The sequence below is a fragment of the Aplysia californica genome, unplaced genomic scaffold (genome assembly GCF_000002075.1).
Source record: "Aplysia californica isolate F4 #8 unplaced genomic scaffold, AplCal3.0 scaffold00300, whole genome shotgun sequence".
NCBI classification, from domain to species: Eukaryota; Metazoa; Mollusca; class Gastropoda; order Aplysiida; family Aplysiidae; genus Aplysia; species Aplysia californica.
Window position 1 is genome coordinate 268,292 of NW_004797570.1, and position 22,259 is coordinate 290,550.

The window sequence follows — 22,259 nt, forward strand, 5'->3', positions numbered from 1 at the left end:
TCACTCGCCTCCTCCTTGTAGTGCTCAGTCTCTGCTGCAATAGCCGAGTCTTTCTCTGAGGGGAAAAAAACATTCACATGCATATTGTGGTGAAGAATAACAAGACATAACCACATACACAAAACACAACCTCTCTCACACAGCACATTGGATTTTTTTAAAAACTGCCTACACACTGTGAAAAGCGAAAGACTTCTCAATCTTATATTCCAAATAATACACACAAATACACATTCAAACACAGTTTGTACACATATACACACACCCAGCCTAATCTTTCTTACAGAAATTTAAAGTTCAACCTGCACATACAGATGAGTCTGCTTAACCCAAATTCTGTAGGACTGCCAGATTTTCTTCCCTTTAGCTGTGTTTCACATTAAGAGAGATTGCTCAAATAAAAGTGTGCAAGAGTGCAGTTGTGCCACCAACCTTTCTGAAAGTGCTCCAACACCAGCTGCAAGTTGGCCAGTGAGGTAGCATACTGCTGGCACTGGTCCTGTATGGCGGCCACCTGTTTGAAGGCCGAGTCGCGCTGACCAGACATCTGCTGGACCTGCTGCTCCAGGCTCTCCGCACGCCGACTCCACTCCTCGCTGAGAAAACACACAAAATAGAAAAAGGTTCTAGAGGAGACACGCACACCACAAACCATTTCTTATTTGTTTGGGTAAAGAGAAGCACGTTGAAGCAAAGTGGGGGGGAAAGTAAGACAGAAATAGAGATAAAAAAAGCAGGATCTATTAAAGGCATATTCCAACTGATTTGTTTGAGTAAAGGTAAGCATACTGACATAATAACCATGTGTAAGGAGTGTTCAAGTTCAAGTGATTACGCGCAGCAGTTTTGTTTGAGTGTGTGTGTGTTTGTGTGTGCGTGTGCATGCGTGCGTGTACATGCATGCGTGTGCGCATGTTTGTGTATGTGTATGACATTGTACATTCCCCACTGACCTGGCTCTCTCCACATGGGAGGAAGAAGACATGAGCTGCTCCTCTGCCACGGCCAGTCGATTCCTCAAATCTTTTTCCCGCTCCTCAGAGTCCAGAGCTTCTTTAGTGTAGCCCTCCTCGATCTGGAGGACAAGGAACAGCGGTCATTACACATCACGATCATTACGCAAGTGAAATACTGTCAGAGGTCAACATCAGAGCTAGGTTTGTTGGGAGAAGAGGAATATGCATAAAGACAAGTAAATCCCCACATTAAATCATTTCATGAAAGAAAAAGTAAGACAAAAAGAAAAGAAGGACCTTCAAGTGGCACCCTCCAGACCTCCGTAGTTGGTCAGTAGGTCTACACACAGGAAAAACTGTTAGGACAGGAGAACACCATAAAGGCTCTTTCTTTATGCAAGACAGATAAATCTTTCAGTTTTAGAAATAAAAATATAATTAAACTTTCCTGACTTGAGACAGCTCAAGCAAGCTGATGGGTCAGCTTTTTTATCCTGGCTGGACATAAATCTGTCCATACATGGAAGAAACTTTATAAGGGCTATTACACACTTTATCTAGGACAACCCAGTAGATGTGCGATTTATGATATATGATGTATGGGGCATGTGATGTATGTTGTGCATGGTGTGTGATGTATGGGGTGTGTGACAGATGTGTGTGATGTACAGTACGTGATGTGTGTGATGAGTGGCCATGTGATGTGTGGCCTGTCATTTGTCATACATCTCACCTGCAGCAGGTGGCCTCTCAGCCGCTCCAACTCACGGCTCAGTTTGAACTCTTTGTCCTTCATGTGTTGAATCTGTGAAGACAAAGCAACATACATGAAGAAAGAAATCTACTTACTCATCACCTGATATAACACAAGAACATACAAGCTACTCTCCCACAAAGCAAAAACTCAATACTCTGGTTAAAAAAGACAAACCATCAGACCTAAATCCAGGTCAAATCCCTAAGAAGAAAAACTCATTAACATCCAATTAAAATTTCTAGACAGAAAATAAAATCACCCACCCACCCACCTCCACTCTGGTCAAACCCCCTAACCAGAAAACAAATTTATTGACATCAGCTTTGGTCAAAATTTCTGGATAGAAAACAAAAATCACTGAACTTAGTTCTGATATTTTTAAAATCCTGGGTAGACAACAAAATCAACATCCACAAATTTGATCAAAATCTCTGGATGGAAAACAAAATCACTGACCTCAGCTCTGAGAGCTGCGCCCTCCTGAAGCCGTTGTTCTGCCAGCATAGCCTGTTGGTCTCTCTCCTGCTGCAGCTGTCGCGTAGAGCTCATGACCGACTCGTTTTCCCTCATGAGCTGAGCCACTTGGCCATCCTCTCCATCTCTTTCCTGAAGAAGCGCATTGAGTGTGGCCACCTGCTCCCTCAGACCCGACACTTCAAGGTCCTTCTCCCGCATGCTTAGCGTCAATTTGCTGACTGCTTCACGTAGACCAGCGCACTCACTCTCCTGAGGACAAACCAACCCGATCAAGATACAACAAAAGCAATAATTACAGTATCTCCTCCACAACTATCACTAACAACACAATCACAAAGTTATAAGTATGGAAAGAACAAGAGCAGAACCAATCTCTGCCCATAAGATCTATGTTGTGGTACTCTTATGTCAGTTCAGTGCTGATGGAAACACAGAGACAATGCCAACATGAGTAAGAAAACAGTATGTGTGTAGACAAAGGGGTTGAACACCACTGTCAGTGAGTAGACAAAGAGGTGACGAGAATATAACACAAAGATCTGTGCTTAGTGAATCATTTGCTAAGAGTATCATACATTCAGTGTATTAATTATCAACTACAGTCAAACCTGCTCTAAAGCCACCTGTTCAAGACAACTACTTGTATAAAGAACCAATTTCTATTTCGCCCCTTGTGTTTTTGCTATATTATAACGTCATTGTCTAAGACATTCACCCGTCTAAGATAACCATTTCCCCCCTCCACAATTGGCGTCCATTCTGAACCATTTCGACTGTATATGTATGAAGTGTAGGATAGAGTTCCCTACTCTCCCGTTGTACTGACCTGTGCTATTGTCTTGGCCTGCAGCTGCTCTCTGTCCCCCTTTAGGTCGTCCAGCTCAGACACCAGGCCAGTCAACTGGAACTTGGAGCTCTCCGTCTGTTTCCTCAGGTGATGACACTCGGCCTCCCGGCTGGCCATTGACTCCTCCAGGGTCTTCACCTTGCGGCTCAGGGCCTGAATCTTCTGCTCTCGATCACTCAGTGTGTCTCTCAGCTCACTCTCCACCACACGATTGTGCTCAGCCTGACTGCTGTGACCTATGACCTCAAGGCTACTTGAGCGTTGTAGCAGCTCTCCATGGCGAACCTCCATCTCTCTCAGCCTCTGCCTCAGCTCAGCCACTTCCCCCTGAGCTGACACCAGGGCCCGGCATTTATCCTCAAACGTTGGCACCAGTGCCTGGTATTCACTCTTGGCCTTTTCCGTCTCTTCTCGACCGCTGGCCAGTAGAGAAGCCAGACGCTGCGTCTCCCCGTGATATGCCACGGCCTCCGAGTGTTTCTGGGTGAGGCAGGCCACTAACTGTTCCCGCTCAGCGTTGAGTGCTACTACCTGCTGGGCTAGGGTCTCCTTCTCTCTCAGCAGTGGGCCCAAGTGGGAAGCAGCCTCTGACTGACTTGAAGACTCCTGGAGCACAGCAAGCAAAGTTGTGTTTTTCTGCTGCAGAGCCTCAATCTCTGTCTCTCGATCTCTCACAAGCCTGGCCATGTTGGTGAGAGCCTCACGCCGCATCTCGTCGTCCTCTGCCTCGTTGTCTCGAGGGGGGGAGCGCTGCCTCTGCTCCAGCTCCTTGTTGTCTGTCTGCAGTTTGTCTAGCGCAGCTTGACCGGCAGCCACTACCCCCATCAGCCTGTGCACCTCAGATTTGAGGCTCGAGTTCTCCCGAGACTTCTCACTAACCACTGCCACCATCTGCTCTCTCTCTGCCTGCAAACTTCTCAACTCTGCCTCTAGTTTGTGAGTGGAAACTTGACCACTTCGGTCCCCTGTTCCTTCCAGCAGGCCCAGCAATGAGGAGTTACTCTTCTGCAACTCAGAGACTATTGTGTCTTTTTCCTTTAGTCTCTCTCGAAGCTCCTCCAGCTCTTTTTCCACAACTTGAAATCTTTTCTGATCAGACTGAGAGCTTTCTATGAGACGTATGTCTTCTGTGACATCTTCAACAATGCTGCCATTCACACTTAGAACAGCATCTTCATGTTGCTGATAGCCAGTTCGTTTCTTGTCCCCACCACTCACAGGGGTGTTCACAGCCCCAGCTTGACTCTCCTCAAAGTACTCGATGGCCTTGACCTCATGATACTCTAGAGCAGGCTGTTGGGAATTGCTGTCAGTAAAGTGCTGTAACTGCTGTAGTTGCTGAGGGGAGAGGATGGACAGCAGGAAGCTGAGTCGACCTTGCACATCCGCCAGAACCGTCTCCTTGTCCACAGAAGTCTGACGCAACACAGCCAGGTGACTCTCCTGGCGCGTTGACTCTGAAGACACTTTCTCCAATTCTTTCCTCTGTTCTTCCGTCTTCTTGTTGAGATGTGCGATACCAGCCTCATGACACTGAACGGTGTCCTGCGCAGTCAACAGGTCCAGACGTAGAGCAGTGATCGTCTCTCTGGACAGACTCAGTTCTACTTCCAGCTGAGAGATGGTCTCCTCTAGTCTTTCTCTCTCCTGGGATGAAAGACCACCCTCTCTTTCAGAAATGTGTGCATCCGATAGGTGTGTGGTGCCTGTGAGTTTGTTCATCTCCTGTGTCTGGCTCAACGTGCGTTCCAAGCCCAGATTTTTCTCCCTCAGTTTGTCCAGCTCCTGCTCCTTGCCCCGCAGTTCCTCTATGTGCTTGTCTTCTACAGCAGACACAGAGCCTTCTATCTCCTCGAGGTCTGTGCCAAAGCGAATGACACGAGACTTTAGCTGTCCGATCTGCTCATCCTTCTCCTCACAGACTTGCTCTAGCCGCGAGATCTCCGCCTTGACTGTCAGCATCTCCTGAGTAAAGGCAGACGATTTGGCAGTTAACTCCTCTACCAACCTGCACTTTTCAGTCAGCTCTTCCTCCATTCTGGTCATCTGCTCTTGGCCAGACTTTAACATAGCAGTCTCTGCCACCTTCTGTGCATGTATATTTGCATCCTGCTGCAGTCTCTCCACTTCCGCCACCAATTCACAGTGCTGTTCCCCTGCAGCTTCTAGTTTTCCCTCACAGATGCATAACTTGGAGTACAGCTCCTGGCTCTTGCTAGCTTCCGATTTCAGCTGTTCTTCCAACTCTTGCCTCTTTCTGGCTTCCTGCTTCAGTTTTTCTTCTAACCCCTGGCTCTTGCCAGCCTCACACTTCAACTGTTCTTCCATCTGTCCTGTTTTCTGGATGAGACTCTCTATCTGTTCTTCCTGTGCCTCCACCTGGGACTGATGTTCCCGCTCCCTCTCTCCCGGTGAGTCCTCAGACTTGTTCTTCTCTCGTAGCTGCTGGACAAGTGTTTGTTTGTCACTGTACAGCCGCTGAACTTCCTGTCTCAGTTCGTGGATCAGTTTGCCATCGTTTTCTAACTGAAGTCGAACCCGTGCCTCTTCCTCCAAGATTGACAGTAGCGTCTGGTCCTCAAGAGCTGGTGTGGGGGAGACCTCCGTCACATTGTCTCTGATAAGCTGCTGCAGCTCCCCAGTAAAAGTCTGCTTCTCTTTCTCCATATGCTCTAGTCGAGAGCGCAGCTTTGCATTCTCTGCTGCCTGCTTCCCCACCTCCATCTGGCCCACCTGCTTCTCCTCATTCACTTGTTGCCAACGCTCCAACTCCTCCTCTGTCTCTCTCAGTCTATCCTCTATGTCACTCAATCTATCCTCGGCCTCCTTTTTCTGCGTGACCAGCGAGCTGTTCTCTTCCCTCATCTCCTTCAGTTTGGACACCTTGAGGGCCACCTGCTCCTGGGCCGCAGCCAGCTCCCCTTGAAGTTCCTGCTTGTCCATGTGCAGATCGTTGATGACTAGCCCACCCTTCTGGAGCTTCTCTTTCAGCTCACCTATTTCCTTTTCATAACCCTCACACTTGCCACCGCTCTGCTCCCTCACAAAAGACATTTCTCTCTCAAGGGCAAGGCACTTCTCCTCCCAGTTTTTACTGTCAGGGTTCTTTGAATCCCCTCCACCACTCTGTCCCTGAGCTGCGAGCTGAGCGGTGAGTGAAGCCACCTTTTCATTGACCTGCTCCAGTTGCTCCCCCTGCTGCTGTAGCTGGGTATGGCACTGTGCCAGTTCAGCGGCCAGGCGATCTCGCTGAGCTATTAACTGCTCCAGGGCCTGAGAGTGCTGTGAATCTAGCTCCTCCAAGGCACTTTCCAGCTCATCCCGATCCCCACGCAGAGAGCTAAGCTCCGCCTCCAATGTAGCCACACGTTCCTGTGATGACTTCACATCTGGGGAATACAACACACAAGTCCTGTTATTCCTACAATACACACCACACATAGCACACCAACACCACACATGTCCAAGCAGGGAACAAAACAAAGGCTATTGGTAGATAAACTACACACTAACACACCTGTCCTCTACATAAACATAACTGCAGAGTAAAAGATAGTTTACTGAAAAAACTCCATCTAGATCTAACAACTTCATGGTAATGTAGTACACAGATAAACACAAAGTTCTCATCAGGCACACAGTTACCCACATAGCTCTCATCAGTCACACAGTTAGCCACCTAGTTCTATCTTGTACAGAGTTTTTAATAAAGTTTTGATCTAGCACAAAGTTAAGTACACAAGTTCTTCTCATTGGTCAAAGCTGACAAAAACAAATTAGCCAGCTCAACATATCACATACCTGCAGATGTTTCTCCAACCACATCTGAGCCTGATGACTTCAGAGACACGAGTTCTTGTTCCTGTTCTTGCGTTTTCTGTCTGAGCTCGGTCAAGACATCCTCCAATGCCTCTCGCTCCATCAGCCAGTCGGCTCTCTCCATTTCCACACCAGACATGCTCTCTTTCTGGGTCTCCAGCTGTACCCGCAATGAAGCCAGCTCCCTGTCCACTTCCTCCTGGCCAATGTCCAGAGCGCTTCGAGGGTTTTCTCGCTCTCCACTGTCAGCACAAGCAGGGGGTGCAGCAGACAGACACAGAATGAAGGGGGATAGGGGGAAATGTAAATATAAAGGAGAGACAAGATGGGGGAGATGGGACAAGGGAAGGTAAAAAAGATATTCAAGTTTTTTTCAAGGGGGACAACTTTTTCCTCAACATAACAAAGCCATATATGTTCTTCTTGGCACATCAGCTAAGAAAAGCCATCAGACAACAAATATAAAGACATTCACCACACGAAAAATACCATAGAAATAGACATCAGGCAGACAAGAATTATACAGTGAAAACGAGAGACAGAAAACAAAGAGGTGGATGGACAAACATAAGAATGGTAGATTTTAGTAAAGAGAAGCACTTTAACACTCAGACTGGCATCAAACGGCAAGCACAATAAAGTGTGTGTGTGTGTGTGTGTGTGTGTGTGTGTGTGTGTGTGTGTGTGTGTGTGTGTGTGTGTAAGTGTGTGTGTGTGTTTTTGTATGAATGTGCATAGGTGAGCAATGAGTATGTTAATGTACTTGTGTGAGAGCTTTTATGTCCATGTGAGAGTGTGTACATACGATGGGAATATGCACTACAAGAGAAACATAGCCTAAGCCTACCTGAGCAGAGAGGAGACATCTGTGTCTGAGTCCTCCCAGTCTTGCCCTTGGAAAAAGAGAGAAAGACATACACAGGTCAACAACAGGTGTGGAGCTGGATTAAGAGACTGTTTTCACAGGCATCAGCGGACAACAGACACAGTAAAACCTGAGACTTCTGCAACCGCCTTAACCAATGACCCACTACAGCAGAAAACCTGTCAGAGCCACACCCTCCATTACAGCCACCCCTTCCATGACCAAGAATTACAGTAAAACCTGTCACAGCTACCCCCTCAATGATAAAAAATTAAAGGGGAAAAAACCTGTCAGTCATTCCCCTCCATAAGTTACCCCCACCATAATCAAAAATTACAATAAAACCTTCCTTCCCACTCCCTCCATGACCAGGCACAACAGTAAAAACTAGTTCCATCTTTCACATAAGCAAAAATTATCTTCTTAACACAAACTCCCTCCAGCTTTGCAATGAGGCCTTTCAAAGAAAACTGTGAGACATTGCTCATCCCATTATTTGTGTAACTTGACCCAGCCCAAGCTCACATTATTCCTTCACACCCCCAGGCAGACTGTGAACATAGGTTGGGCCTTGAAAACAAGTTGACTTCAAACATAGAACAGCAACTCACCAGTGAGTTCCCCAAGCCTCCCCTTCAGTTTGGTCACTGTTGCCTGCAGGCTTTGTCTCTCTTGACCACTGGTTAGCACAGACTTCTCCAACAAGGTTATCTGCTCCTTCAGCTTCAGGTTCTCCTCCCTCAGGACCAAAGTCTCACGCTCCAGACTGTCAAACACATCTGTAGTCACAAAGCAGGGTGGAAAGGGATGGGGGGGGTGGAGGGGAGAAAACAGAAAACAGATGAAGATAAGGGTATGAGGAACATCAGTAATCTACTCTTAATTAACAACACTAACAGGACACAATTTCTATGACACAAATTGTATTTATTTGGCTTGGGCTTGATTGTTCTGTTTCATCCCTACCTACACTGTGCTGCCACCACTTTGAAAACATAAAATAAGTTCCAAAAAAATAAATAAATGAAATGTTAAAAGACAACAAAATCACTTTAACAATTAGAAAGACAGGTGATACCCTCCGACAATAAAACAAAACACACGGACATTGATTTATCACCACTGATATTAATATGTCACCACTGACATTGACAAGTCACTAATGGCACTGATGTCACCGTTGTAACACTCATGTGTCACTACTGATATTAATGTATCACTTCTGTTGTCTTTCTCTTTCCAGTGCCCTTACTTCTCGTTGACCTACTTACATCTAGCTAGATACAACATAAAACAGTAACAGACGAGTCCAGACCTGCTGTGAGCTTCTGTCTCCCAGGATCTGTCATTTCCTCCAGTAACAGCTCTGCTTTGTCGCGCACTTCTTCTTGTTCAGACTTCACCGTCTGCAGCGACTGCTTCAGCTCTGAGCTCTGAGGGCAGAGAATTTGACCGTACACAGACCTTTCACATAGATAGGCCTGGGAGAGAACCAAGTACTACACAGATCTCTTAAATAGGACAGAGAGAATATTATTATTGGACAGTACCTCGATCTCTTACATAGAGAGGAGACAGAGACAATTGGGTAATACAGGGATATTTCACACAACAAAAACAGGAAAGAATTGGGTCTCACTACAAAAAAAAGATCTTTCATTCAGAGTACAGTGGAAAAATCCATTTATACCGAGTTATCTGTATAAACCAGTGAGAAATGTGTCAGACAGAGCACAGCTAGTGTAGAGCCAGAGAACATCACAGTATAGTGAGTCAGCACATTGTGGAAGTCTGTAGTACAAGAGGGGAGGGAGTCAGTTTTCTATAGGCAGTGCGGAGTTGGAGTGTTTAGTGGGTCTGTGTGTAATGTGTTGGTGTTGTCAGTACCATGCGTACAGGAGCTGTGTAATGAGTCATCATGTAAAAAGAAACTGTAATGAGTCAACGTATGTGTAGTAGATCCGAGGGTTTGAAATAGACCTTTACTGAGAGTAAAAGCACCTGTTGTCCCACCCGGAACATTTGATTGACCAGCGACCTCATCTCTGCTCGCATGTTGCCACGGCGACTCACAGCCTCCATATCCATCGACTCTCGCATTTCTCTCAGCTCACAAAGCACACCCTGGGCATCAGCCTGGAAGAAGGCAAGCTGGCATGTGAGTGACGGCCAGTTGTTTGAGCATACATGGGACAGGGCCATGTGACAAGGCAAGCTGGCAAGTCAGCAACGGCAGATTGGGCCATGCAACATGAAAGCTGGGATGTGAGAGACCCCTGACAGGATCTTGTAACAAGGCAAGCTGGCATGTGAACTCCTGCAGACAGAGCCATGCGACAAGGAAAGCTGTCAAGTGAGTGACCACAGAAGGGGCCATGCAACTGGGGAATCTGGCATGTTAACTCCTGCAGATGGAGTCATGTAACAAGGCAAGCTGGCATGTGAATGATTACAGACTGTAAGAGCACACAGCATTCATGGTCATGCAACAAAGCGAACTGGAATGTTGTTGGCTGAAGAAGTGAGCCAAGGTTAGACTCGCCTCACAAATTGAAGCAAGCTGGAGTGCTGTCTTACACAGGCTGACTTCGAGCAAAAACTGCGACCAAGAAGACAAGACAAGCAGACTACAAACATAAGTTGGGGCCATGCAGCCTGAGAACATAAAATCAGACAAGCCAACTGGGAGCAGCCTGGGATCATGCTGACAGGCTCACTGCAATTGTAGATTGGGGCCACACAGACAGGCCAACTGAGATCCCAGATTTGGGCTATGCAGACAGGCTCACTGATATCATAGATTGGAGCCATTCACCAAGTCCCAGAGAAAACAAAAAAACTGGGGTTACGCAGACAGGCCAGCTGCAAGCTTAGAATGGGGTCATGCACAAAGGCCAAAAGAGCATAGACTGACGCCATGCAGACTGGCACAGCAGGTGGAATGTGAACTAAACCAGGGCCATGCACCTCATGGAAACAATACGAGCCTCCACCACACTCATCCTTCCTTACAGTTCGGTTGTTGCTGTAGGCTCACGAAGTGGGGGCCTGATATAAAAATACTACACTAAACATAGCAGGCTAGCAAAATAAGGAGCCGTTTTGGAGCGTAGAGAAGCAATGGGTCTTCCAGGCAACAAAAAGTCACACCAGCCCTCACCAAACACACAGTGGCCAGCAACCTCCAGCAGGACATACCCACCACCCTGACTTGTCAGATCAGTACAGTTTTAATAAAAGTTTTACAGCAGTTGCAACACACACAGATCATATAAAAACCGAAGATGAGAGATGTTACTAGAGAGTAACACACAAAGTAAAGGATGAGGAGCCATAAGGACGATAACATGTTTATAGGAAAGAAGATGCAACCTTCAACAGAGTGCCCCTTGTCATATCAATTACTGTTCCTTTCTGTGTGACTCGTGATTGCATGCTGGTCCCAGAGCCTGGCAGTCACAAAAGCAGTCACTAGGTACCAGGTCCCACTTGCAGCTTTATCGCTGTCCCTGAACCCAGCAGAACACATTTTATCCCTGCCCCACTTGTTGCTTGCAGTCAAGAGCAGCAAATGTTTTATATACATTCATCATAACACAGGCAAAACACATGACCACATAGTTAAGCGTAGTCACACACATATAGAGATCACATAACACCACACGCATTTACCCATGCACGCACGCACGCACACACAAACACACACACACATCAAACAAGACCAGAAAGCAACACATAATTTGTTAACTACAGACTGGAACGAGCAGGTGAATGCAAACCATGCCTTGTGCTTTTTCTCATCATGACAACTAGCTTGTTGGGTGAAGGAATTCCTCAAGACAATAGCTCAGTCAGATAGACAGGGACATGCTTTGACACACAAAGTCCGCACTAGGCCCAGTAGCATCCTATTCATTTTCTACCCAAACTTTAAGAAAGCCAAATGGCATGCATGTATTATTTATCCAGGTCATTTTCTTTTGTAAGAGGACAAGCTGTCCTTGTCTTTCACTAGCAGTGAATGATACAGGAAAACAAACAAGCACTTATTAGATCTACTGCCAACTTTCTGTCCCCAACCGTGACCAAAAGCAAGCACAAGCAACCCTCCCTGTCACTACAACAGTAACTATGTGCGTTTAGTACAGATCATATATTGTCACTGGTCATTCACACATACAAGTCCCATGAGGCAAATAGGGCGCAATGCGCTAAATGCATAAACAAGGAAATTATCTGTAACACTCCGGCTTCAAATCTCAGTTTCATAACTGACCCATATTTCTCCATTGACCTATCTACACTCAAAGGTTATTTAAGAAGAGAATTTTCCTCCCTTCAATCTGATTAGACAACTAACACTAAATTGTTACTTCTCTGAGGAAGACACCGACAAAACTTCTCAAAATATGAGAGTCATACGTGAAATTAAACGAAAACTGTAGAACTATCTGGTCTGTGATGAGCCAAGACTACTTGCTTATCCCTCCACTCTATTGTAGCTGTGGCCACAAATTATGAGTTCTACACGATTTAAATAAGAGTACTGGTGAGGCTGAAGGAGCCACTAGACAGAAGAGGTAGTAGCGAGAGAGTACATGGTTTGCATCCAGCTGATCCAACAGTCTGTACTTGGTGTTGACCAACTCCTCCCTCACCTCCGCCAGCTCCCGGCGCAGTGAAGACCTCTCCACCTCGGACGCTGGGGACAAACACCAGAAAACTCCATTACAGATACAGTCCATCAATACTTAACAAATATCAAGATCTAATACAAGACCCAGAACTTTGAATGAAAACCATTTTACGCTCATCAAATCATCATCAGACATAGAAAGACCATAGCAATTTGAATATGAACCTTTTCTTACTTATCAAACTACCATCTGACTTAGAAAAATCATCATCAAACTTATAAGACAACTTCTCCGATGTAAAAAATCTCTACTGTGAGCTTTCACAAGCAATCTTATTATCTCAATAACTTGATCTAGAAATTATGGCAAACTTGAGAACAACACACTGATCACTCTCACACAGCATATACTTTCGGGCGCCACATCAACTCCTTTCAGAAACAAAAGACCACTTTCAAATTGACAAAATGACCACTTTTATACCACACACAAAAGAACTGAACCCTTTCACGTAGTATACTGACTACTTTCATGCAATGTAGTGAGTTCATCAGTCTTTCGCTGTACTGAATAATCGTTGTGTTAATGAGCTTTCTCTTTTTAACCCAGACTGTGCCGATACGCAATACAAAGTAAAATGTTTATTTTCCTAAGATCTAATTAGAGATTAATTTACACATTTAAAAATGTGATTGCTACAAAAAATTTAACTTTTACACTGCAGGTCAAAAGCACCAGTTCACTAAAAACACATACTACTTCCCTGTAAGATGCATGACACAAATGACACAGAGAAACAAACTACCTAGACTCCTTACCTTCCAGCTTCTGAGATAGCTCGTCCACTGTCCTCTGAAGATCTTCTCCATTGCTACCGGCCAAAGCTGAGTCTCGTTGCTGCTGGAGCCGCACCACTTCCTGCCGAAGTTTTGACAGCTCAGACTCCAGCCTGTCACGCTCATGCTGTGCCTAAAGACAACAAATATACACATTAACAGACATTAACACATAAATCAAAAAATAAATACAGCCGAGCACTTACACACTCATGTACAAACACAAGAAAGAACACACATATACATTAGTTAACATTCACAATCACATTTACACAAACAGAGATACTAACACACGTTGGCAAACAAACATACCCATTTACAATGTAACAAACAGTAGCCATAGAAACACTTTGAATTTCCAATAAAATTCTATGAACTTCAGAAGAAGAAGATGGTGTGAGAACAAAGAAAATGTCTGCAGTAATCAAGAATATACTCCATACTAGAGAGACAAAAAAAAGCTCTAAGCTTGAGAAAAAAGCAGATCAACTCAGCTTGTGCTGCCAGATGACTGCAGTCTTGTGGGGAAAATGTTTGTCCAACCAGAGAGAGAGTCCCCACAGAACATAATTAAGGCGTGAGGTATAACAAATGGTCCCAACATTAGCTACCATGAACAAAGACCTGGAAAGAGCTACCCTAGACCTTCAAAAGACATACACATGCTGCTTGATGACAATGAAATATCTCAATCAAGGCAGCACAAAACGCTGGGCAAGTGCCTCAATATTCTGCTTTCTTAACCTAGGCCTCATAGCAATGGAAACGTTGTACCTGCCTGTCATGGAGGAAACATCCCTTGTCAACAATAGTAGTGTGGGACTTTCAAGTCAGTATTTATTTGAGATTACTACACTCTCAACAGCAAGAAATCGAGATCAGCCAGCTACAACTGCTTCAGGCCTACTGACATCCAGGTCAAGAGAAAAAAGGACAGAGAGTGACCTGACCTACATTTTTTAAACAGAACACAGGACTTGGGACAACTTTCTCATGACTTTACTTGCTACCACACCACAAAAGACACTGTATCAGAACACCTCATGTCCTCCACATCTACTATAATCTGTATCTTACATCTGTATACAACATCTGCTGTCAAAAGTTCTGTTTCACAACACAGAAAATGTCTTGTTGCTATTACTGTAAGTGCCTGAAGCAAACCCCCCTACCCCCGACACTTGACTGATGAGATAGCATGGAAACCACAGGCAATCCATATAAATTAACTTCAACATCCACCATACACCCCTTTTCTGCTGACACACTTTTAGAAAAAAGCATGCAGATAAAAGCAGGTTGTAACTTAACCCTGAGCCATCCTAAACAATATAAAAAAACATGGACGGAAAGGAAAATAGTGCATACTGTCACTTCAGACAGGATTGCCCCTAGCAACCACAGATTTACAACATGTCAATTTTGTGCTTGCAGTTCGGTGTTTGCTGTGGAGGAGTGGCTGCGTGACGGGGCTTGAGCCTGTCAGGACGACCCAAATAGATAACAGGACCAGCCGAGAAACTCCTCTCACGTACATGCAACTACCACTATTCAGGAGTACCTGTGCCTGCGCTTGCGTGTCTGAGAGCACGTCTGTGTGTGTGTGTGTGTGTGTGTGTGTGTGTGTGTGTGTGTGTGTGCGCGCGCGCGCATGCGTGTGGTTGAGGGGTGAGGGATGTAAGAGGGGGAGTCAACCTTAAACAAAGCATGCAGTCAGTGACCAGAGATAAGAGCTTGGAGTGGTTCCCAGTCAAGAGTGAAAATACTGGTCCAACTCCGGGACAGAAGCACAGAGATAGGTTTGAGATAATGTCAACTTGAATGTACCAGATAACACACACCACAATAAGGGCTATCTCAAAGCAAAGCTCAACCTCCGCACACCTGTCCTCTCAAAACTGCACATAGTACACAAGAGAACTTGCCCACGCAGAATGAGTTGGCAAGTTGTCAGGGCATAAGTAGCACAGAGTAGGAATGTTGCACTGAGACTGAACACAGCATTAAACAAAAAACGTGCATAATGTATGTTGCACAGAGCAGCAATGTTTTAAAGTTCACATAATGATTACGAAACACAATCTGTAACAATAAATATGAAATCAAGTTTTAAAGATATCACTTTTCAAAGTCCAAAAAAGAATTTCAATTAATCTGAAAATCCACAGAGTTTTGTCTGATCAGAAGGCATGAGCCAGCCTAGTAACTAGTGAACATTTTTATGAGGACATTAATGGCTCTCTTTGGAAATGAGATTCATCGCAGTCAACAATATTACGAGGAGGAAATTACCTGTTCTGTTTGGTGCAAGGCTTGTGTCAGTCTGGCACGCTGCACTTCATCTCTGGCTTCGGTGACTTCTGACCTCTCAGCCTCCGGCAGGGTACCAGAACCACTGTGTTGTGAGCTGCTTCCCACATCTCTCACTGGGGGACCAGAAAAAGAATGCATGACTTATTGAACAAAGAAGGCAGGGGAAACATGTGAGAAATGGGGAAAATAATAGTTAATGTTAGTTAGAGTTTTAGAGAGCTTGCAATACAAAAAGGTAATCCAAGTGCCAAAGATTAGAAATGCTACAAGAGAGTAACAAACACAAAATAGAAGGAGGAGAGATAGGGAAAATAGATGTTTGACAGGTAAGAAGGAGCAAACCACACCATGGCACCTGCCAAACACCCACAGGAAAGAAAATAATGAGAATGTGAAAAACTGATGAGAAAAAGAAGATAACGAACAAAGTCTGTAAAAGAAAGGGAACCGTATGTGAAGAATAAACGAGAGAAGGAAGAACAGTTGAGAAATAGACCAGAGAGGGAAGAACATGCAAGAATGACAATTGGACAGAAGAACATGTGAAAAACAGACAAATGAAGAAAAAGCATGTCAAAAATAGAAAAGAAAAGGAAAAAATACAGCTACCATTTTGATTCAACATCTACCATTAATAACTGAAGGTTATATTTAGAATACGAGTGGCTAGAGTAAGGGTTGATACCTAATAACAGGAAGAGATATTTTGAACAACGGTGGATAAGGTTAAGACTCCACACCTACCATCAGCTAGGTTTTGCTCAAGAGCTGAAACTTGTGAGCACAAAGCCTCCACCTCTGTCTTATGCCGAGATTTGAGTGTTGCCACTTTCTCGCGGTGGTGGTCGTGCAGGGATGTTGCCTGTTGTTGGAGATCTTCCCGAGATCGGGACAATTGACCCTCCAGTTCCTGAAGGAAGAGGACACGGGTGGGGTGGAAGGAGAGGTGTCAACCATAGTAATGATATAATGCTTGAGTTTGAGTAAAGAGAGTACTTAGTCAAGAGATTTTTTAGTACAAGTTGTACAGCACTCGCAACATACACACATAAAGAGAAAGAAGGGGGAGAAATACTGATGAAAGACATTTGATAGAAAAGAAGGAGGAGGAAACCACACAAGAACACCAGCCAACCACCCAAGAGCAAAGAGAAACACACTGACCTAAAAACGGTTATTCAGTACAGGAAAAAAGAAAGATAGAAATACAGACAGGGATAATAGAGAGAACAAAAAGAAACAGGAGCTACCAGTGGTGCCCTCCAACCACCCATAAATCAAGGGAAGAGCATGAGGGAGTGTGTTCTCAACTACAGTAACACAATAAAAGGTCAACAAATATAGAACAATACAGTGAAAGGCAACGCTAAGAAGAACATACACTGATGTCGCTGTAGAAGTGGAGAAAAGAAAGAAGGTAACACTAGTTAAATAATATCAGTTATATTGCAAAAGAAGTCTTTACAAGTTAAAAAGAGGGGAAAGAATAGGACCACAGTGGTGCCCCCAATGGGACGAAAAAGTCAAAAGTACAAGACCAGGAAAAGGAAGCTAGTACATTGCACAGGAACTCTCACCTTGATCTTGTTCTGAAGGTCAAGGACATCAGCACTGGCTGTGACTTCCGCAACTTCATCACCGGCATGGTGACCCTAGAAAAATAAAATAAAACCACATCAATGCAAGGACACACAAAAAATATTTTGGAGTTCCAGAACAAATTAACCCAAAATTTTTTGTAATAGCTTCTTCTATGTATGGAATTTCAAAATCATTCCTGTATGTTGATATTAAGCTGAATTTTTTGTGAGCCTGATTTTTTTAAAAACTAGTAAAGACTTGAACAACTGTAAACAATGCAAAATAAAAATATTCCATCAATTACAAATCCTCAAAAGGTAAAAAGAGAAGTAAAAATGCAAAACTGGCAAACTTATTTTGCCCCGAACAAAAATCTACCCCAGCCAGTGATAGAGACCTTTCCATGTGACAAGAGAGGGCGAGTTGGTAAGAAGCTATATATAGCAGAGAGCTGACAGCCTGATGTGTTTGGCAATACTTTGACCCATTATTGCACAAAGGAACGTTGGCGGACAAAGAATGGATCTCCTGTAAAAACGGCTTCACTTTTCATAAAAATTTCTCATATACACACAAGGCACTCAAACACAACAGCTGATATTTACAACTAAAGACTACTAGTGTATTGCACGGCTCCAGTGAGGTACACACTAGAGTAGAGAGCAAGTCCCATGTACCCACAGCCTGGATCGAATCTACTTCCACAAGGGCTGAGCCTGGGTAAAGTCAACACAAATGTCCTGGTCAAATAATGGAGAGAAGCACGCTCTCATGTTTGCTCAATATCCCTTTGAGTACTCTCTACGCATAGCCACACACACATGGGCACACACACATGGGCACCACACAGGCACACACACGGGCACACACAGACTTGTAGGCCCTGACTGGAGGAACACAGACACACATTGGGGTCACTGAAGAGCCCCTACACACAAGTGCCTTGAGTCAAAGTTTGAAACAGCATCTCTCTGTGGGTAGAGAGACAAGGTGAGGTAGAGGCAGACTTGTGTGTGTAAGAAACCTGAGTTGTCTAAAAGAATGTTGGTCTCATCCCCACTGTACAAGCCAGGAGCCACTCCGATACAGAGGTGGCTTACAGTGGAAAGAGCATCCCTCCTGACTCTCTTCACACTCAACTGTAGCTCTAGAACAAGTGCCCTAGGTACCTTGTGATAGTACTGGGGTCACACCGGGCCCAGCACAGCGCCCCCTGTGAGAGCACTTGGCCCGTATGCAGGCGGGCTGAGGCCCTGGCCTGCAGGATATGATACCTTATCTCCCCACACCTCTTATCTACCTAAGGGTGGGAGGAAGGGGGGAGCTGAGAGCAAACAAAATGGAGACAGGTTGTCGGGGGGGCTTCTCCTATCTCATAACCTGGGGAAAGATTTCAAATTCCATCGTGGACATTTGTCATTGGCTGAAGGCCAACCAGCCCAGGGAATGCGTCATATCATGAATACCCAGAAAAATCTTGTCATTTTAAAACATTTACAAAAGCCCAAACAAATTCATTCTTTATTTTGTAAAGGCACTTCCTCAGCAGTATTTCTCTAGTCAATAAAAAAAACGAGTCAGCAAAAAATGTTAAATTCCAATGTTTGAGGATATGTCAAAAAAGAAAGATAAGATTAACACATTTATGAGGAAAAAAAGCAAAAGTGAGATTACAAGTGAAATGACTGAAGGCTATCTTGTGCCACTGAGATTATTGGGACCCAGAAACTTTGAAGTAACATTTCCCCCCAATACATGGGAACAAATGATAAAACATTGCCTGGTATGGTCAGACCAAAAAGTTCAATATAGATCATTATCAGAATGAAAGCATGGGTTATGAGACCAGCAGAAGCTAGAAAATAAAACCAAAAGTATCCATTGCAGAGACAAGCCCACAACTCGCAGAACATTCAGGTCTGCCCTATTTTGGTAACACCCTCATGTCTCAAGGAGAGTCATTCTGAAGTAAATATTACACTTCTAGTAATGAAACGAGTACATGATGGGAGACCACACATTCTGGAAAAAACTGTTGCTCGTGATAAGAAAGACAATTCTCTGAAAAAATGGCTGATGACAAGTACTCTCAACAGACCCAATCATGTGTAGGTGAAGGTATTTATGATCGACTGAACCATACCCTCAGATGAAAGTTTTTTTTGATCAACTGAGTCGTGTTTTAATAAATGCGTTTCAGTTAAAGTAAATTTCGACACTCCACTCTTAAGATAAGTTAATGGTGTCTTTTGCATGACCTTACTGCCACACATATGTTGCCCCACTGAGAGTGGGGACCCATAAACAGTGTAGCAGGTCAAATAAGTTCCGAATGGAGGGCTCAATGTCACTTTTGCCACTTTTTCTTACCAACTGAGTCGTGCATAAGTAAAAGTTTTCCTTACTGACTGAGTCAAGTGTAAATAAAGGCTTTTCTTATTGAGCGATACATGTGAAAATAAAACTTTTCCAATCAGACAGTTATGGCAAAGTGAGAGGATTCCTAATTGAGCAAATCATGAGTATATGTGAAAGTGTTCCTTTCCGAGCAAGTCATGTGTAAGTAAATGTTTTCATAAACAATAGAGTCATGCATACATGAAGTAATCCTAACTGACCGAGTTGTGAGACGGTGCAAGTTTTCTTAAATATTTGAGCCATGTGTAGATGACAGTTTCCTTTATAGAGCCTGTCACAAGCAGGTGAAAGTTTTCTTAACCGCATGAATCATGGGTGGATGAAAGTTTCCCTAACTGTGCCAGTAATCAAGGAGGAAAGTAGGTGAAAATTTCCCTTACTGAGAAAGTCATGAGTTGACTAAAAATTCTCCTTCAGAACTTCAGTGTACATGAAGTTTTGTCCTAAGAGGATCGAGACTGCAATTGGACAAGAGGGGAGAACACAAGAGCCTGACACTTAGAGGAAATCAAAGGCGACAGGATATGTGCATCAGTACTACTTTCATGTTGAAACTAGGACAGTTTTAATTTTAGTAGAGGTTTTACGGCGCTCGCAACTGCATAAGGTCATATGAGCGCCAGAAGATTAGAGGTGTTGCAAGAGAGTAACAAACATAAAAAAGAAGGGGAGAAAAAGGATGATAGATGTTTGATAGGAAAGAAGAAGCAAACCACACCAGAGCACACGCCAACACCCACAAACTAGGACAGCACATGATTAATAAGCAAAAAACATTAATTACTGATCATTTGAAATGGCTACTCACTGAGAGGAGTCCGAGTGACAAACCAAAATGAGAAGAAGTCACAAATTTCTTTCGAGTCAAAACCCATCCAAAAAAACAAAAAATTCAGAAAATGAATAATGAACGTAGAAATGTGTTTGGTGAGAGACTGGGTATCAGATCACCATGAACACAGCGGTGCTTGAAGTGTGTACTACAGCAGCAGCACCACATCCACAGACACCAAGAGAGACAGAGAGAGTGGTCCCACTTCACCTGCTGCTAGAGGGGCTTACCACATCTTTGTTTGCTCTTACTGACCACAAAGTACACACACATCATGGCACCGAGGACCCCCCTCTCCAATATCTCAATTGACCAACGACAGAAAAGAAAGGTCTGGGGAGAGAGAGAGCCTGTGTACACACTGCTGGCCAGCCCACAGCTCCATTGATTCCTCCGCTGGGACTGACCTACAGCAAAGGTGAGGAGGTGAGGAGTCTGGGCAACGTGCGTACACTCCTAAACCCATTGTTAGCTTGTCTGTGTACTTTGGAGTGACCTTCGGTGACCGACGAATGCCAGTTCATGTCCACTCACAAAGCAAAACTGTAGCCACTCATAGCAAAACTGTAACCACTCACAGAGAGAAAACGGCAGCTATTCACAGAACAAAATTGTAGCCACTCACCTTTGCACGGACGATGGCATCTTGTGAGAAGAAGGGTCTTGAACTTTGCATGGACAACAGACAGTTAGAGTATGGTCAGCTGTCATGGTTGAGGTATCAGTAACAGTGCTCCGTGCAACTGCTGGATGTGAACCTAGCGTGTGGAAGCAAGCCACAGACTGCGGCGCAACAACAGACCAATCCCATAAGCCCTTTGCAATTCAAAATGAGCTAAAAAAGCAGGACCAGGAATTTTGCGCACATCGTCTCTGTGCTCCTCTAGCGTCGATTGCCGCAGCGGCCCATGTACCATGACTCGGCCCCCAAATGTCACGCAAACAAAATCGACTTTAGCCTTGTACCATGTAGAAAACGAGAGAGGGGAAGGAGTGAGGATACGGCACTTGTGGAAAAATTTAGTCTCCACCTGCTTCAGCAACCTGCGAGTCGGGCGTCTAGAAGCGGGAAGTGTGTGTCGCGTCCCCTGCGGCCGCCGGCAAGATTGAGCAACTTGTGGGTTTGCTGAGAAAATTGTCCAACCAGCAAGCTCCTGGCCGCTGCTAGAGATAAGAGACAAGCTAAGCCATCCAGTTTGCTGGAGCAGCCACGCCATTGGCTCTCCCCTTCAACGCTTTATCTCACGTGTCCGGGGCTTATGGTTACAGCACACCACCACGCTTACTCAATAAGAGCCACCCACCACCCACCCCCTCCGGCAGCCAGACCTCTCTGTCTCTCTCTCTCTCTGTGTCTCCGTCTGCACAACCAGAGAACGACACAGAGGTCAAAACTGTGGCATAAGCAAGTCTCAAGAATTCATGAGAGATCACTGTGAAACCCTGCTAGCCTGACAGAGAGAGGACAGAGGGAGGGACATTCTTAGAGCCATCAACAGGTCCGCACGCACACCCACCCACACAAACACACACCAGTTTAAAGAAACCTCTTCACCATACACATGGCCTCCAACCCCTGCTTTCTGACATGTTCTTCCATAACTTTACAAAATGCAACAAATTTGCACAAACAAAACCTTCTGTGGTGGCATTCAAGACAAATCTCAAGACTACAAGTTATTGTACATGAAAGCAATTCTTTTCTGCAAATATTCCTTCTTCTTCTCTGCTCCCTCCCCCATCTCTCTCTCTCACTCTCTTCTCGTTCATTCAGATAAGCCCACAGACAAGGTGTACAAATTTTTCTCCCTAACACCCCTCCCACTCCCCCCTCCCCCACCCCTAATTTTGAAGTTTGAAGAGTGTGTGTGTGTGGGTTTGTGTGTGTGTGTGTGAGTGTGTGTGTGTGTGTGTATGTGTG

The 22,259-nt window shown here is 44.7% G+C and overlaps 1 protein-coding gene across 1 annotated transcript in view; it reads right to left on the bottom strand.

The window, feature by feature from the left end:
- LOC101853567 (thyroid receptor-interacting protein 11) overlaps nt 1-22,259 on the bottom strand; it is a gene marked incomplete in the record, with an annotated part of 90,172 nt that overhangs the window by 9,241 nt on the left and 58,672 nt on the right. Inside the window, 16 exon segments of the mRNA XM_013084529.2 lie at nt 1-55; nt 433-596; nt 954-1,075; nt 1,690-1,761; nt 2,170-2,439; nt 3,017-6,426; nt 6,839-7,098; nt 7,704-7,749; nt 8,333-8,500; nt 9,037-9,154; nt 9,723-9,857; nt 12,320-12,423; nt 13,177-13,327; nt 15,487-15,620; nt 16,252-16,417; nt 17,085-17,159. The exon segment at nt 1-55 is cut by the window's left edge and continues 49 nt beyond it. Of these exon segments, the coding sequence (XP_012939983.1) occupies nt 1-55; nt 433-596; nt 954-1,075; nt 1,690-1,761; nt 2,170-2,439; nt 3,017-6,426; nt 6,839-7,098; nt 7,704-7,749; nt 8,333-8,500; nt 9,037-9,154; nt 9,723-9,857; nt 12,320-12,423; nt 13,177-13,327; nt 15,487-15,620; nt 16,252-16,417; nt 17,085-17,159 (5,450 nt within the window).